Source organism: Centroberyx gerrardi, chromosome 23 (assembly GCF_048128805.1).
Source record: "Centroberyx gerrardi isolate f3 chromosome 23, fCenGer3.hap1.cur.20231027, whole genome shotgun sequence".
NCBI lineage: Eukaryota > Metazoa > Chordata > Actinopteri > Beryciformes > Berycidae > Centroberyx > Centroberyx gerrardi.
In genome coordinates, this window is record NC_136019.1 from 17,234,846 (window position 1) to 17,253,964 (window position 19,119).

The window sequence follows — 19,119 nt, forward strand, 5'->3', positions numbered from 1 at the left end:
ACCACGACACCGAATGCGACAATTGGTCCAAATCACAAGCGGTCTGTTGATTTGGCCATTTCATGCGGAAAAGTTGCGGCAATTTTGCAAAACTGCAAGGTCTCGCAACTATCGCGGAGATTTCTTGAATTTGCGTTAATTATTGCGATCGCAAAATCGCAAGTTCCTGGAGGGACTGATTAGACCACAAACCCCCATTTGAGAAGATTTGTGGTATATGTGATTTAGTACATAAGTGGGTAACTGTAGGTGGGGAGATAGCCAGTGGGGAGAGTGAATTATTATAACACCCTCTCACCATATCCTCTAATGAAATAAAAGTGAAATTAAACTACCTGAACCCCAGTCTGGGAACCAATGTTTACGTAAATCCCACAGGACAGGACTGTCTGAGGGGTGGACAGTGACCCCCTCCCGCCCCCTCGCCCCCCCTCCCTTCCTCCCAGGAGGTAATTGGAGCAGACAGCAGTTGGCCAGGCCGGCCTGACTGACAGACAACAACAGTCCAGATTGAACAAACCGAAAGTTACACTCAAGTGTTCCAGTCAGTTCCACCGGAAAAAAAGAAGCAACACAACCACGAGCCTTATTACTTGGATCAACTGACCAAGGACCTGTTCGGAGGGGAGATCTTGGGGTTTGTGGGTCGCCATGAAACGCCTGGATCTGGTCCTGCTGGCGTGTTGCTTATGCAGCCTGTGCGCGGTGGGAGGTAAGACACAACCTGTTATAATATTCCCCTATAGGCTAATGCAGCTATAGTAGTCCTATAATACATTTTAGATGGATACTATACAAATATCACGTGTAGTAACATTGTAGTGATACCATAGGGGAAAATACTATAAAGTTGAATAAGGTCACTATTAACTACCAGAGACGCACTGCAAGTCCCTAAAGGAATACCATATGAATATTATAGGAACTGCGTACCGGAGACACATTGTAAATTCCTATTGGAATAGTACTATAGTGACTTTTTCGTTGGGGAAGGTGCAGAGATGGTATGATCCGCAGTGTTTAACGCACAACACAGGCCTAACCCATGTGCGCAAAACAGGCTTTGGTTAACCCATTGTATGCTAATCCTGTAAACTACTAAATATTAGAAGGATGAGGTATTATACAGATATCACAGCAAAGACACAAATATAGCCTAATGCAGCTCAAAAAGTTGCACCACAGCAATACTAAAGACAAATACCATAAAGTGCATTAAAGTCACTATGAACTTACTTTGCGCAGCACAAACACACTAAAACGCCCTATAGGAATATCGTAGGAATATTATAAGAATGTTATGATGATACAACGGGAGAAAAAATACTATAAAGTACTATGAGGTCACTATAAACTCACTGTTATGTACCATAAACCTACTCTAACTCCCTATAGGAGCGTTATAGGAATATTGTAAGAATGTTATGATAATAAGGAAAAAAGTATAAACTCACTATTGAGTACCACAGACACACTATAAGTCTCTATTGTTATAGTACAGGAATATTAAAGTGATTCTTCGTTAAGGCTGGCTTGACAGCTGTTAATGACATATACTGATTTATGTCATCACTTCGCCAACAAAGCTTTCATTACAGGAATTGGGCTCCAAAATAAACTGTCAAATGTTTAAACGTGATGAGGTAGGCCTAGACATATGATGGTAAGAGTGTTGATTATAACTGACTCCTCTGTGAGCTGAGAGAGGAGCACAAAGGCAGGTACAGGAAAGGAAGGAAGGAAGGAAGCAAGGAAGGAAGCAAGTAGAAGGAAGTAGGAAAGGGCCAATCACAAGACATAAGTGTTTTTTACTCATCTCATTACCCTACTATGGATCCACCTAGATCATTGTTCAGTACACAGGGTGGCACATTAACCGACACATCATCCGTCTCCTTGCTTTGAGTAACAGAGCAAGAGGGAAACTATCTTTAAATGACCATCTGACTTTGCCTCCTTAATTTCATTTCATTTTTTCTCATTTGCAGCACCGTGTGCGCCCTTCATGTGGCGCCTACTTGCCCTGTCTTATTTTATCGGCCTCCCTTCCACGTTAGTCAGCCATGACATTTACTAAGTCATCCAAAGAGGAGGGAGAGAGGAAAAAGCTAAATGCGAGCCTCCCAAACCGCCTCCTGTCCCCTCCCAAACCGTCTCCCATCCCCTCCCAAACCGCCTCCTGTCCCCTCCCAAACCGCCTCCCGCGCCCCTCCGCCTAGCTAATGGAGGTGCCTCGCCGGGTGATCGTTGTCATTTATTCCTGTCAGGTCTGATCCTGCAGGGGCCACAGCCGTGCCAGACGTGATAAATGCCGCGTCACCAGAGCCGCCGATTATAAATGCTTCCAACCTTCCAACACGGGAAGGCAAGCGGGCGGAAAAAAAGAGGAGTTATGCATGAAAATGCACTGGAACGCAGGCGTTCATGTCTTGGCAGGTTCACAACTTTGCGGTGCTGGCGTGACACACTTACAAGGCTGCTACTAGGCTTATACAGCCTTTAGACAGCGTTACATAGGCGCTAAGGTCTTTAGTTATTTATGTGTAGACCTGTTTGACTGAACCCATCATACATGCCCTCTCTCTCTCGCCTCCAGGTGCCTCGGAGGGCGAGCAGGCTCTGATGAAGGTGCTTTTCAAAAACTACAACGTCAAGGTTCGCCCAGCGCCCAGCCCTTTAGAGAGGGTGGTGGTCCGTGTGGGTATGGTCCTCTCCTCCTTCGTTGGACTGGTGAGGGACAACACACACACATACATTTGTTATGTAGACGTACATAAGTGCACACACATACCCCAAAAACAAAAAAACCCCAACATAGACAAAGAAACAAATTCCTTTTTGGATATTATTTTCTGAGCATTTCTGCTTTAAATGAAAATATGCCATAGGAAATGTAGCAGAGGGGGAGATGGAATGAGTCACAGTCCATGGTGTGTCTGTAAGCCTGCTCTGGTAGGGAACATTTCACACTCACTTTTATAATAACACGCATGCACACACAAATAACATGGAAACACAGATGGCGTTGGGTAAGTGTGAAAGACATAGATTCTGCTGCAGGTTATTTCCACTGAAAAGGACTAGCCTTAATCGAGGGCTCTGTTAATTCCACTTCATGAAAAAAATCTGTCTCAAAAAATTCAGCTACTCCTGGGGAACAATTTGATGAAGCTTTAATATTTAAAACCAACGTGTTTCGCCTACAATAGCCTTCGTCAGGGTTACAGGATTACATACATAGTCAACATTGAATATATTCATGACATCCAAAATGGCTGCCTCAGAGCCCAAAGATCAATCGGACGCCAGCAAACAATTGCTATCACCTGGTGTAGGAGGCACGGTTGAATGGCAAAGAAGGAACTGTTCCTAAGGAAATGTAAATAAAAAACATAAATGGCAATGACTTATTTTTTAAATTCATTCATGACCATGGCATTCATGATCTAGGACACTCATCAGGCTAGCTAACCAGCTTATGTAGCTAGATAGCTGTAGGCTAGTTTGAACTTGGAAGGTCAGTTAGGCTAACTAGCTAGCCTAGATAACTTAGTAGGGCTACATTTTTTCCATTAGTATCAAGAGCGCTAGGCTTCATAATGTTAGTTAACCTCCTCTGTTACCCTGCGCATTTTTCACTGAGCTTCAGTCGAACATTACAAACATTACAAAACTCTGGTTCACTGAAGTTTAACTTCAGAGGCAGGCAGATTATTTCTGCCTCTGAGAAATGTTTATGAACTAAAACTACAATGTTCTTCAACACATGTACAGATTTCCCCTAGAAAGGTTGCTAGGCACGTGGCTGCTCCCTCGGGGAGGACCGGCGTACTCCCAGTGGTGGTGTTATGGCAGCACCATGACAGAATAGCAAATTATTCTGCATATGATTTGAAAACATAACTACAGAGTCCCACTTGACTCTGACTTGAGTCAGTCAGGAATCAGACACGCCACTCTTCTATATCTGCAAACTGTCAAGCTTCATCATGGTCTACACTTGAGAAAATAATTTTCTACATATCGTGTCGGTTGTTTATTCTAATATCTAGGCCGAGTGCAGAAGCAAATTAACTCTGGTGGTCCGTCTGGCTTGTAATACGCTGAGGGAAACCTTCATATACCCCATAAACATACAGGCTCCTGAACACAGCCCCACTCCCATTACACTTTACAATTAGTTTAAATATGTTTCTTAGTTTTTCCCCATTACAAATGACTCATGACAAAAACATTTACCTTCACATCTTCCCAATTCCGGGCTATTCCGTATTCATACTAGAATTTCATTGAATGTCATTTAAAGCCCAGCTCCTAGAATCACGGTGTGTATTCCAGAAAGCATAGGTCTCAGTTAATCCATGCCCAGGAAATAGTCTCTTAACAACATGCACTGTACCACTGCCTGTAGTATGGTGTAAAGAGGTGACGGCTTAAACGGATACATCCCTCCTCCTCCTTTTGCCCTCACACACACACTCACAAACACACACACCAGGCCACTGTATCTTCAACTTTCTGTTTCTCAATTTTTGCCTTGGCTCTCTTCTTCTGTAGCATAACATCTATGCACACACAGACGCACGTATGCGCGCACTGTCACACACACCTAGGTATGCTCCCTACATCTCCAGCCAAGGTCAGTCTCACTCTTGAGAGGAAGTCACATGGGGACCTTATAGGTTCTGGAGTGGAACGATCTTGAAAACTGACCCACTTGGACGCTCAACCCCCCTCTGTCCAGAACTAGTTGGCTGGCTAACTGCAGTGTTATTATTAACGTTCGCCCAAAGGGACATCATAAGGTACCGATGGGAACGACTTCAAACAGTTACAGGAAGTATCAGTAAGTGATAGGTCAGCGGTGAGATATGTGTGTGTGTGTGTGTGTGTGTGTGTGTGTGTGTGTGTGTGTGTGTGTGTGTGAGAGAGAGAGAGGGAGGGGGATAGATGGTTTAAGTCAACCTCTCTCACTCCCATCCCCCCCTCTCCTGTTCCTGTCCCAGCTGTCTCCCTGACATTCCTCCCAGCGTTTTAAATAGCAGGCCTGGTTCAGGGGAGCTATGCCCCCCCCCTAGACAATCACAATCACATACACATGCCCACAGGAATGCACACACACATTCATAAACACACACACATTTAGTGTCCAGGAAGTGGCTGTTTTATCTGGCAGTTTGGAACAACTATCAACAAGCGGAGGCAGGGTGTGTATCCCGCTGGTGTGTTTTCCCTCTGTTAGTCCTTACCTCTTTATGTGTACCTATAGAGGCTTTGCAGTTGCATCACAAATCTCCCAGTAATAAGTCTGGCACTATCATGGAGGTCCAGTGGAGAATTCACTGTGCGGAAATTATGCCTAAATATACAACAGCCTGGCAAGAAAATCAAAGATACCTGAAAAAGATTGTTATGGTGTGGGTGCAGGTCCGTTCAGTAATGTTAAAAGTAGGTTTGTAGTGGCGCTCCTTCACTTTTATTGTGATTCTTCATTGTGGGAAAAAAGTTCCACCTGGTCTCGTTAGGGCTTTGCTATGAGCATTTTCCTCGTTAATTACAGTTATGGTAGACTATGCATTGATGTGAATTGTCAGAATAATTTGTTTTTAATGTGAAAGACAGCAACATAATATTTGTAGTAGCCTAGGTGTATGCAGTGAATTGGAACTAACTTCCAGTTGGAACTCACTTCTAAAAATAGCACTACAACAGTGAATGGTCTGATAAGGTAGGCCAGTAGTTTTGTTTCCAAATTTAAGTTACTGTGACACAGTAAGCTGTCTTGTATTTAGCCCTATAGTCTCTACTCCAAAACACTACAAGCTGTCTAGAAAGCTAGCTTGAAAAACATCAGCACAGTTAACCTGAGCATTTTTTTTTGTTGTCTTTGTTAGCTAGCTAACTAGCCAGCAGGCTAATTTAGCAAGACAACTGAAGTTAACGTTAGCATGCAACTACTAGCCGCTACTAATGCTATAGCGTTAACACTGTATGTTGAATTCTGTTGAGACGGCCACGTTGTACGTTCAATACGTTTCGCCTGTCTAGAAAAGTAATTAGCTATTCACAGCCACCGTTGCCGGAGAGCTGAAGGCCTCCCACATGGCCGTCAGAGGGTGTGTTACGTGACGCCACATGAAAGCCTCCTTAAAACTAATATTTCTGAGTACAGAAAACAAGGTAGCCCAGGTAAGGGCTGTAGTTGCCAGCTTGGTTGCTACTATGAAGCACGGAAAGTGTAGCCTATAGTTCTACAGTAGGCTATAGTGTTGCATCAAAACATGGAGATGTGACTTGGATACATGAATACATCCCACTGAGTTGCACAACTCCAGAGTGTGTTAAGAATCTAAATGTTGAAGTCCTTCCTGCACAAGTTCATTAAATGGAAGAATGGCCCACCTTTGTGGTGGGTGTGTAGGTCTATGATAATCAGTAGTATTTTATATATGAAACCTGAACTAACCCGAACTGAACCAAGAGAAGATCAGTCTTCACAAGATCACAATTGTTTGTTTGATGTAGTTGATGAAAAAGTGCTAAAAAGGAATGAGAAAATTCCAGCCTGCTCTGATGAAGTCCTAATAGTAGACTGAAATATATGCGCTGTACTTCACACTATTTTGCACAATGAACATCAAGCTAAGGATAATGATCTTGTGCAGACTTTCTTTTGGAGTGCAGGTCCCATACATACTATTTTACCCGTTCAGAGGTGCTCAGAGAGTGGAGTTTTCACATTTCAGCTTATTGATGCACATACCCTGCACCTCTTGCTTCTAATAGACAATTGAAATAAAAATCACGTGATTATGGCAAAATGTAGATAACATATGTAGGTACCTCTTACAAGTTTCATATCTTCGAAACCTCTTTCAAGAATAAAGCTAAAAAATATTTCCTTGAAATCTAATTTGCTTGTAATCACTGTAATGTGGCTCAAATCACTGCAATCTTGTTGATTGAAGTAAAATCACTGTGGATTGAGTAATTTCTAAAAACAAATTTGTTGCGGTCATAAGGATAACCATCACCAGAACCTCCTTGGAATATGCCATTTGGAGAGAGCTTTATACAGGTGGTGTGTATGTATGTGTGTGTATATGATCCTTAAAGCTCCGGTGTTTCCGGGAGGTCTGGCTGACCAGAGGTGTCACCAGTGTGAGAGTGACTGCTCAATATCTTTCTTTCTTTCTTTTTTAATGTCATTTTAAATAGTTGTGGAGTGTGTTTATGTGAAGCACATTGTATTTGCCTTGTGTATGAAATGTGCTATATAAATAAAGTTTGCCTTGCCTTGCCTTAAATAGAAATTGAGTTGCTACTGAAACTGCTGTAACAAGGATTATATCCACCGTTATTTTTGTTACTCAGATTTTAGAGAGAAACACGATTTACACAAATGCTGAATCTTTAAATGTTCTTCCCTCTTTAGAATATGAAAAATGAAGAAATGAGCACGGTTGTTGTCATGAATCTGGTAAGCTTGTTTGTGCGTCTCCTCCACTTTACAGATGTAGCACTTTGTAGCACTTTTTACTGCATGCTTGCTGCGCTGATGCTGGAATTTGTTTGGAAAATTCCAACTTTGGTCACTCAGAATGTGCAAGGAATGATCTTCCAACTGTGTAACAATTGCTCCTCTGCATAATATTTAATGCATATTTAATTGTTAGTGTTACGCTGCTGTAGCCTACTAATACAGGATAGTTGCATGATGGGGAACTCCTACAATGGATACAGAGTCTCCCTGTTCACACAGTGTAAGTGAATAAATTCTTCCCATTTCACATCATCTTGACTAACTGAACCGTGACTCAAGCGGCAGTGAGAATAAGTTTATTAACATGAGACCTCCTTCCTCGTGTATCAGCGGAGTTCAGGTAAAGCTGAAATACCAACACACTCCACACACCCACCGAGCGAGAACACTCAGAATAATAATGATACCACACAGTTTATGCAAAATGAAAAATTATGCAAATGGTGTTGACATTATGCATGGACAAATGCACAGGGAAATCGTCCCCGCGGCAACTAATGACAACAGTGGGAAAATGTGAAATAAATTGATGAAATGACAAACTGGTTACATTTGTAATTGCAAAATCCCCCCCTTCTGTCGTTTTCTGTTTCTCCCACTTCAGTGCACTCGTTTTTTTTTTTATCTTCTCTCATTCAACCCTTTTTCTGTGTTTGTGTGTTTTGTTCTGTCTGTATGGTTCACAGTGTAATGAGCACAGAGTAACTCAAACCCAATGGGTCATACGCATATTCCAAACACACACACACACACACACACACACACACCCTGACCCTTGTCACTCTTTTTTTAACAGGAGTGGACGGACCATCGGTTGTCATGGAAACCCAAAGAGAATGATGGGATTGAGGTGTTGCGTATACCTGCCGCGAAGGTTTGGCTGCCTGACATTGTCCTCATCAATAAGTAAGCACCAGCACTGCACTCACACTGGCATTAACTAATCAGCACCAAAGAGTTGAGGGGAGGCACCTTTACATGCTGGGGTCACTTCTGCTTTTTCTCCATTTTTATATTTTTTAAATGTATTTATTGATTTTTAGAATTGTTTTCATCCTCCCCTAAATATTGTTTTGTTTGTGTACTGCCATTGTTGTTGAGTATCTGTATTCAAAGCAAATAAAATGTATAACTTACACCAAATAATAATAATAATTATTATATATAAGCACTTAAAAAAAACAAAAAAAAAACAGTCAAATAAATCACTATGTACATAAAAACAAGTAAAACTAAGAGGAAAACTTTACTTTGAAAACTAAGAAAACTTTGACGAAGATCCAAATGATTCATTGGATCGAAATGTTGTTCTGTCACACAGTTTTCTAATTAGATTTCTAATGTTTCTAATAGTTTGTGGGTTTAAAAAAAAAGGGTAGGACACGAAGCCGAAGGTGGTTTTCAATTCAAAGCTTCTTAGCAACACGTTAAGGGAAAATTTAAGGGGAAGCAGAAATCCATTTCTAACCCTGTAAAACCTATCAATACACAGATTTTTCTCTTTATCTATGTAGAATAACATATTTTAACATCATTCAGTTAAATAATATAATATATTACAACAGAATAGAGATAGCTAGCCACCATAATCTTATCAGTGTTTTCAGTCCAAAAATCTATGGGTTAAATTATTTTGGGCCACTGATACAACTGATTTATATCTATAAGTTCATATTTTCAAAACATATTGCATAAGTCTGGCCTAAAGAGATTTTGACCTAGAAATAGTCATTCAATATGTGAAATATTTTCATTACTAGCATTTTGAAAGGAGAAGATCATGTAGAAATAATACCAAACTGTTGTTGTTAAATCATTTTGGGCCACCAATATGACAGACGTCCTATAAAGAGACTCAAGCACTGCTGGATCGCATCGATTCTGGCCCGATAAGAGTTTTGATCTCAAATCAGGGTGTAAGAATGGTGCTGTGAGCAAATTCACAGAGGCTTTTCAAGGGTTAAATGTATTTGGGACAGGCAAACTACAAGTCTTTTGGGTCAGTCCAGGTTTCCACACATCCAGAACAGCTTAGAATCTGCTTTGGACCAAACCCAAGTCTATTTCCATGGAGAGAAGACATTCCTTTTGACCCAAAATCATTTTAATTTGCCTACAGTACATAGTAAGTATATAATGAATGTATAATTAAGGTAAATCATTCACAGCAACAGAACAATGGCAGACTTGATTCGAGTAGAAAATGATTTTCCCACTTGCTGTAAACGGTGATGAAAGTTGAGTGGAAAAACTTTCAGACAGTGTCCGCAAAAGAAATTCTAGTCACAGCTCCATCCCATAAACAACAAATTTCACCCACTCCTCCCCTCATTGGCCCAAAGCTAAACTTTTCCCTACTCATTTATTCAGTCAGGCTAGGTATATAGATACACACTGCTCATCCTATAGTAGCCTACTTGTCTGTTATCAATTCTTACTAATTTTGAGTCTGTTGGTAGTGAAGACAGCCAAAGATGTGTAAGTCGAATTAGGATGGTAATTGTGCATTAAAGCTCTCAGACAGGACTATAACTGCTCAGTATGCCAATGCAAAGCCACAGGGTGTTGATGCTCTACAATAACCATTACAGGCCAAGTACAGGTACGGTATGCTTGTGCAATGGAAAACCTCTATATCACAGCACCTAAATGGAAAGTTTAGATACTTGGTGGCTGCCTTTATGGCCTCAGCTTTAGGCCATTATCATTCACTGCAAGTGATCAGGTGAATGCAGTTTTCAAGTGCCATCCTTTTTTTAACAGTGTGAGTGCACTCTCGACTCTCTCTGTCTTACACACACACACTCATACGCACACACACACACACACACACTCCTGCATCACTCATTGTAGAGCCTCCCATTAACTCCACTGTAAATATCCCCGCTGCTCCATTCATCAATGCTTTATAGGCAATTAAGCAGCATGGCTCCCCAATAACAGAGCTGATGGCACCGCTCAGCTACTTCAGCCAGGGAGGTGCTCGCGTGGAACCTCTCACATACACACACACATACACACACACACTTAAATACACACAAATGCAAGAGCGTGTATGCCTCTCTCTATAGTATGATCAATGTTGGTCATTTTACCTTTCCCAACACCTTCACAGGGACAGGGTTTTAAGAGGGCCGGCTTTAAGGACACGAGTTTCTCCCCTGTTAAATTGCCAGAGCCATAAACACAACCACTTCACCCTGACAGACTGCTAAATCTGTGTGTCTAATTGACTTGATGTCTTTGTTGTGTATTGTATTATGAGCTTAATGGCCACGACAACTCTGTATCTATCCGACATTAGTGCTGTACTTATAAGGCAGGTTGGGGCTCTGGTTCACTGGTGTAGTGTGAAATGTGTCCAGTTTCCTCTGTTTCGTCCACTAACAAGGGTGGTTTTGGGGGGTCTTGCAGTATGGGACTGTAGCCCATCAAATATTGATGCATAACTGTGTTGACGGGATGGTAAGAGCAGTGTGACAATAATCATGACACATGAGATGTCATTTACCCAGATGTGGTTACACAGTGAAATCTGTCCAGAGCTTCAACCTACGTTATTTAGATTATTTTATGGAATTTCTGCTGTATTGGGCAGAGTACAGTAGAGAGAGACAGCGGATGGGAGAGACATGCAACCAAGGTCCCAGGTCAGATTCAAACCTAGGACATTGCAATTACATGGTATGTGCCTTAATAGGGACCTAATTGGACCCTCTTACTAGACTAACGAGTCAAACAATAAAGTCCCACAGGGGCAAACTCACCCTCGAGGTGCTGGGTCTCACTCAAGCGCCATTCATTAATTTATGCATTTCCTCTACCTGCTTAAATATTTTCAGGGTCACGGGGGGCTGGAACCTATCCCAGCACACAGTAGGCAGATAGACACCCTGGACAGGTTGTCAGCCCATCACAGGGCAAACACAGACAGACAGACACTCTCATCCATACCAATTTAGAGTCTCCGATCCACCTGACTTGCATGTCTGTTTTTGGGCTGTGGGAGGCAGATCCTAGCCAGATCCTAAGCCCTTATTGCCGTGAGGTGACAGTGCTAACTAGTCAAGTGCCAGTTCAGGCCAAAGGCAGTGACACAGGCAGCTGTACTGGTGTGTGGCCTCAGGTTGGCGCTGCATGTAGTTCTTCCAGTAGGCCCCCAGATGGAGCCAGCGGGTGGGAACGTAGCCTTCCACCAACGTGTCCCTCAGTCACTTACACTTTGAAAAACAGTTCCATGGACAGTCTGAGTTAGATTTCTGATGGTGCCTGAAGACTGTAGTTAATCACCATCATATTTAAGCAGTAAGCCGGTGATTTACAGTGATGTTAGAACAGCTAAGAGGTGGTTAGTATGCACGATGTGAAGTGAAGACACTGTAAAACACTGCACCGAACGGCTTATTGCTGTTGAACAAAAAGAAACGTCAGTAAAGGAATGAGATGAACTCAGCTACGCTTGGAGAACAATTGACAAAGCTATAATCTTAAAACACTTTTCGATTGCAGTAGCCTTTGTACGGCAGCAACACACAATTGTAATAAGTGTAACGCAAATGTTCATTAAATCATTTATCTTTATCAACAATAACTAGTGAGTTATAATGATTATATGTTAGTCTTCTGCCAAGCAATATAGTGCCTGAACAGTCGCTCTACAAAGTGGTTTCTAAGTTGTGGTTTCAACACATAAATAGCAATATGAAAATGTGGTTATTTTCAGTTAGTGCATTAATACTTAAATTAACTCATATGTGGTCAAAGGTGTGCGTTTATCAGGTTTCTAAAGGTTTTGAATGATATTTAGCCAATCAGAACTGAGGATCAAAATATGTGGAATGATGTCACTTGACCTCTCTCTCTCTCTCTCTCTCTCTCTCTCTCTCTGCAGTAATGATGGAGTGTTTGATGTGGCCCTCCATGTCCATGTCCAGGCCTATAGCAGTGGCCGAGTGACCTGGACCCCCCCTGCCCTCTACTGCAGCTCCTGTGGGGTCAAGGTGAACACACACACACACACACACACACACACACACACACACACACACACACACACACACACACACTCAGGCATAAACTCATTTGTCTCCTTGTACTCTTACTCTTTGTGTTCCTCCCTTTCCCCCTCTCCCTCTTTTGTCACATCCCCCGTTCCTTTGTCTAGGTGACCTACTTCCCGTTCGACTGGCAGAACTGCACCATGCAGTTCCGCTCCTACACCTACGACTCGACTGAGATCGAGCTGCAGTACACGTTGGACGCCAAAGGCAACGAGATCCGGGAGATCCAACTGGACGAAGCCTTCAGTGGTGCGGATTTGGGAGGCGGAGAGAGGGGAGGACAGATGTAGCGAGGAGGGGATGGAGGGATGGATGGATGGAGAGAGAAGGATGCAGGGTCTGAGAGATCCTCTACAATGGAGGCATTCATGATAGAGAGATAAGAGGTTAAAAGGAGGAAAGGGGGGGGGGGGTTCAGAGAGGAAGGGAAGCAAGTAAGAAGTGAATGAAAGAATGAGAGAGGAAGAGTGGGTGGAGTGGTTGGCGGAAGTAAGTAAATTGTAGATGGATTGATTAATGCATGAATGAAACATTCAATAGATTACGATAATAACGTGTTTAACCAGTCAGTTTCAGTTTTAGTTTATATTTTAGAGGAAAAAGTAAAAGACATTAAGTGCAAAAACAGATGCAGTTAAAATACACAGAACTGCAATTTATTGGGCCTCACTCAGCTGGTTTTCAGCAGTGTGGTAATGATTTGTAGCTGCTAACAAACAACACAGTTACTGTTACTGTGTTTATTTTCCTTCATTACTTCCATCTCATTACTTACGTCTGTCTTGCTTTTGCCTGAGGCTTGAATATTCCAGGGACACAGGGGTGTTTTTTACTTATTCTACTGTGTTTGGACCCTTGTACCACATATATATTGGTTACTCATGTTGTCAGGGAAACAGTAATTATGCTGCACTTCTGGGTAAGAGTGTTCGCTAAATGCCTGACATGTAAACGTTTCCCCAGAGAGCGGCGAGTGGCACATCAGACACAAGCCGAGCAAGAAGAACATGAACGACGACCTGTACGAGGACATGACCTTCTACCTGATCATAGAGAGGAAGCCTCTGTACTACGTCTTCAACATCATCATCCCCTGTATCCTCATCACCATCATCGCCATCTTTAACTTCTACCTGCCTCCTGATGCAGGTACCAACTACACATAGTACTGCTACTTTAGAATTAGGGAGGATACATCTATGTGAGTGAGATACACACTCTTCCCCCGTTCATAGAAATTTTTAGATAGACTGTGAACCAAATCTATTTTGTTTCCCTGTTACCCAGATGGGTCATGTGCTACAGGCATCCTAAATATTATGCATCTCATAAAGACAGCAATCCAAAGCCATTGGTTTGGAATTTTTGGCCATGCGTTTTTTTTATTTTGCAGGAAGGACTTTGAATAGGTTACATGATTCCCAGGGTCTACATAAATAACTATTTTAACCATCAAATTAAGTAAAAAAAGTGAAAATTAACAAAATTGGATTAAGAGATAAATTTCAGATTAGAAGATTTAAATTAAATTTCAGATGACAGTAGTGGAATAATAATCTCTGCCTGGATTTTGTTTTTCTATGATTGAGTGCTGATCTAAGAGTCACTGACCATATCTCCTTGATCTTGACCAGATCTAGAATGATCTAAAAGGCAAAAACTGATTCATGGTCTGTCAGCTGTAACATGAGAATCCGGAGAAAACAGTGTATGGTTTTCTCCTTGATGCGGTTTAGGCTGGATTTACACCCGACTGTCAAGTCATTAGTCCGAAAAATAAGACACTTCACTCTCTTCAGCTGTTCGTAGTATTTTCTCTTTGTGTTTGTCTGGTTTATGTTTGAATCTCACATTTGTCCAATTACTGGCAAAAGGCATTTAGTGTGAGATTAGATTGTCATTTTCTAGACCACAGCTGAATTGACAAGCTTGAAAATGAGAATGGTAGGAGTGAAGCAGCCACTCACTGAAGACAATGAGTGCGTTTCCATGCACATCAATACTCCAATTACTGGGAGTAATCAGTTTAAGGCAATATTTTGATTACAGCGTTTACATGGTTCCAAGTAACGTGATTTCTCTAATAACCTGGTTTACATGGATTCATTTAATAATCAGTCTTCAGGTCCACTGGACTGCTTACTTTGATTATGACCTTATTCCGATAAAGATTACAGGCGTTTACATGACAATTTTAGTTTCGGTGTTGGAGTATTGCCTTAATTGGGTTAAGATATAATTATTAGTGTGCATGTAAAGGTATTGATTGTGTGCTGTGTTTGTTGGGGGAAGGAAAACAAGTTATAAAAAACCTCATGCATACAACACCATGAAACTGAAACATCTGTCTAAATAGAGGTGGAGAACTTCTTTTTACTCAGAGGAACCATTTCTTCCTGTAGTGTGAGTCCAGCCTTAGACAGGGTGCCCTGTAAGACCCTGCTGTTCCCTTCAGTCACACACTGCTTGGCCGTGCGTAATGACTCATCTCAGCTCACAACACAAGGGCACAGAAATCCTATAGCCTATACCCTTTAGGTGGTGTGTGTGTGTGTGTGTGTGTGTGTGTGTGTGTGTAAAGCTCTCTCCTGCCTCTCTCTCTCTCTCTCTCTCTCTCTCTCTCTCTCTCTCTCTCTCTCTCTCTCCCTCTCTCCATCTCTCTTTGTGGGAATTCTCAAGGTCTCTGCTCATGCACAGATCTGCAGACATGCATGCCCAGGCTCACATGCCTTTGCCCCTTGAGACATAGACAAACCAAGGCCATTAAAGTGGTAATCCTCGAGCTCCTCGTCATTGTTGTGGTGTTTCTGCACTGCTCTTCCCAGAGATCAGCTGTCAATCAAACAGTGTGTCCAGTACTGTGACGTCTTGTTCCTTGGATTTTCTGTTGTTGCAGTTTGAGTTTCTCTTTTCTTTGACTGTTCAGCCATGGTGGCTATCACTGCTCATGCTAACCACCCAGTTCTTCTTCTACTTATTCCAAACAAACTGGAAACATAAAACGCATCACTTCCTGTGTGCAGTTTAGAACAGCAAATGTAAAAGCTTTTCAAGTAGTAAGTATAGGGTGAATCTGTACTATAAATCTGTGATAGAGAGTAGCAAAATTGATATTTCTTTCTATGAAAATGTCATGTTATTTACTTTAAAGGCACTTTAGATTGTGTGTGTGAGAAGGAAATGCCTCTGCTTTGACATGTATTCATAGAGGGAATCTACGCCGCTCTAATACACATCACAATTTCCTGCTTATTAATTGGATATCAAGTCTAGCCATTCTGTGGCAAACACAGTTTATAAGTGACCAGTGAATACACCAGAGAGGCTTTGCTGTATAGGCCTCTCAGCCTCACTTAGGATGGGAGATGAATTTTCCATTAGAGTCATTACTGCTGAATTATGTGGGCCAGCTGCTGCTAAAAGAGTAGATCCCAGTCAGTTGGAGTAGGGATAGACCTTGTCCAGGTAAAAACTAGACTGATTTACAGAGCCTTAAGTAATATGCTGAAATTGTTGTTTTCCTAAACATGAATGAACTGCCATTTTTTGCCCTTCATTGGACTAAAAGGACAAAAATTAGAGATAAAAATGAAATTACGTGGAAAAACTAAGCAAAACCTAGAATTTCCATTAGAATCGTTACTGGTGAATTACACAAGCCAGGTAATGCAAAAAAGTAGATCCCACCCCATGTTACAGCATATTAGCATAGGCCTATGTTACAAATCATTCCAGTTTCCCTGTTCCTATACCCTTTTCACACTGGACTAGTAACCTGGGAAATGCATGGGTCAATGTTAGTGTGAGAGTTCAGTGCTGCTTAACCTGTTTCTTTCTGTGTTTGGTATCCATCATGTTGAACACAGAATGGAAACACGTCTGTTTTTGATGATGTTATAAGGTGAAAGCCCATAGGACATTGCCTTCTACATGGGCTGGACCTGGATCAGTATACTGTATTAATCCTGGGTCTTGTGAGTGAAAAGGGTATTTAGTAATAGACCGTGGTACATAAACAGCTTCACACCTCTTTACCCCTAACTGCTGTGTGTCCGCAGTGTGCAAGAGAGTGTCCAGAGCAAGAGAGTAAGGGATATGTTAATGCTTTAAAGCAACAAGCAAAATCTGATTAAGATCTAGATTTAATTGGTTTTCATTTCAGGCCTCAAGCCAATAAAAACGAGAAATTTTGAAAGCGTGTGATGAGTTTTGATATCTACTGTATGTACTCAAAGTGTAATGGTTGCCCAGGATCTTTCCCACATACCTAATTATGTACTTGCAAATAATTCTTGGTTGTGTGTGTGTGTGTGTGTGTGTTTGTGTGTGTGTGTGTCCTCTCCCCCTCCAGGAGAGAAGATGGGTCTCTCCATCAACGTGCTGCTCACCCTCACTGTGTTCCTCCTGCTGCTGGCCGATAAAGTGCCTGAAACCTCGCTGGGCGTGCCCATCATCGTCAACTACCTCATGTTCACCATGATCCTGGTCACCTTCTCCGTCATCCTCGGGGTGGTTGTGCTCAACCTGCACCACCGCTCCCCCAACACCCACCAAATGCCCATGTGGGTCCGCAAGGTGAGGAACTAAGCACGAAACAGCATACGCTATAGGGAACACACTCATCCCACGCTCATAGATTCCCATCCAATCCAGCTACAAATTTGTAGATGAGTTTCAGGGGTTTTAAAGCTGCAGAGAGAGGTAACTGTTTAAACTTTGAAACTCAAAAAAAACTAAACTAAAAAAAAATTAATTTAATAAACTAAAACTATATTGCCAGGGTCCAAAACTGATAAAAATAAATACAAAATGCTCATTGATTATTTTTAATTTTGATTGTTGGTTTACTGATCGTTTTGGTAATTTCTGTCATTAATGATGTTAGGTTACTTGACACTAAACATTCCACACAAACATTTTCTCTTAATTGGCCCTCAGCAAAAAGACTAAAATGAAAACAAAATGGAAAAAAACTAGACTGGTTAAAACTAAACTCAAACTAGAATACTTTGAAAAACTACAAAGTTAAACTAAAACGCACACTCTGAAAACTAAGACAAAACTAAATTAGAAAGTGGAACTGAAACATCTTAAAACAGAAATAAAAACTACATTGAACACATGAAAATATAATGAACTTGGTTAGCATGAGTCTTTGGGCAGAAGTTGCCTCGTGTGCAAGTACAGAAACAGATTTACACAAAGTTTGCTGGTTGTGGAGTGTAATTGATTGGGTTTGATGAATGAACCATTTATTTAGTTTGTGACCTGTCTCAAGTTGCTGAACTTCAGGAGGTGTTGTCGGGTTTTCTGGCTCTGGTATATTTGATCATTTGTTACGTTTTGTCCAAGGACTGTGGTTGTCTGGTATTAGTCAAGACTTAAACCCTGGAGGCTAAATTACTGTGGTTCATAAGAAACTCGTTTTGTCTGTCCAGACTCATGTAGTTGCATACTCTAAATGTAAACTGCTGTTATTCCTCCATAGATCAGTCGGCACATCCCTGTGGTCACTGCACTGTGTCATATTTCACTGTCCATGAGCATGAGAAAGCCCGTATTCTGCTGTCAGAGGCTTTCGCAGCAATAGCGGCTATCACAGAGATAAAGGCAATCTCCGCTGGCTGCTGTACGCTTCATTTTCTAAGCTGTCGGCATCAAAGAGGAGCGCGCCGAGCGATGTCAAACTTATCCAGACTTGCATTTCCTCAGCGAGGGGTGGTGGTGATGGTAGGGAGGCCGAGAGGACAGAGGGAGCTTATGAATGCTTATGATGCCCAGCAGTGGCGTCCTGTAAGGACAAAATGTATTCATTTGTATGCACAACCTGCTATTATGTGCACTCAGTATATAAAAAAAGCACTCCAGTTGCATAAAAAATGCACAAATAGGTATAAAATATGCACATGTGATATTTAATCCCCTGAGTTTTTTACCTGAAGTAAAATTCAATCAACAAATCTATCCATTATACCTTATCAAAAGCCTCATTCAACTAAACATATCTTGATTCAACAAAATATCAGGCTAATTAAACTACTAAATGAATCAACCAGTCCAAGTAAATTCAACTAATTGTGGCAAGTGAGTGAAATGAGTTTGAAACTTGCTGCAGGAGCTACATGGAGCACACCCTTTAAAAAACGTGTGCACATTTTATTAGCGTGTGAACACGTTGATTGATTTGTTCACACAAATTATGAAATCATGCATACAAAGTAATGAAAACCAGGGCATGAATTAGCCAAAATGAGGGAATGGTGTGTATCTTGTGCTCTCAAATGAATTAAAACTCAGGCACAAGATCTATATTGTGCACACATCTTGTGCCCACAAGATTATTATTATTTTTTTTTCCAGTTGGACCAAAGCAGGGAGCTGCAGCATAGAGTAAGTAGAGAGAGGAAAGTTGAGGATGGGGGGGGGGTCGGGCAGTCCTACACAGTTCTCGACGCCCTGAACGCCATGTTATACCATTAACCTCCATCAATGGCTGTGGCCCTTACATTATTTAAA

The 19,119-nt window shown here is 41.6% G+C and overlaps 1 protein-coding gene across 1 annotated transcript in view; it reads left to right on the forward strand.

Moving 5' to 3' along the window:
- The first annotated feature begins 651 nt into the window (after window positions 1-651).
- The window catches only part of chrnb1 (cholinergic receptor, nicotinic, beta 1 (muscle)), a 41,428-nt gene continuing 22,960 nt past the window's right edge, over window positions 652-19,119 (forward strand). Inside the window, exons 1-8 of the mRNA XM_071897608.2 lie at window positions 652-712; window positions 2,597-2,730; window positions 7,436-7,480; window positions 8,340-8,449; window positions 12,435-12,543; window positions 12,708-12,852; window positions 13,567-13,752; window positions 16,955-17,178. Of these exons, the coding sequence (XP_071753709.1) occupies window positions 652-712; window positions 2,597-2,730; window positions 7,436-7,480; window positions 8,340-8,449; window positions 12,435-12,543; window positions 12,708-12,852; window positions 13,567-13,752; window positions 16,955-17,178 (1,014 nt within the window). The remainder of the gene's footprint in view (window positions 713-2,596; window positions 2,731-7,435; window positions 7,481-8,339; window positions 8,450-12,434; window positions 12,544-12,707; window positions 12,853-13,566; window positions 13,753-16,954; window positions 17,179-19,119) is intronic.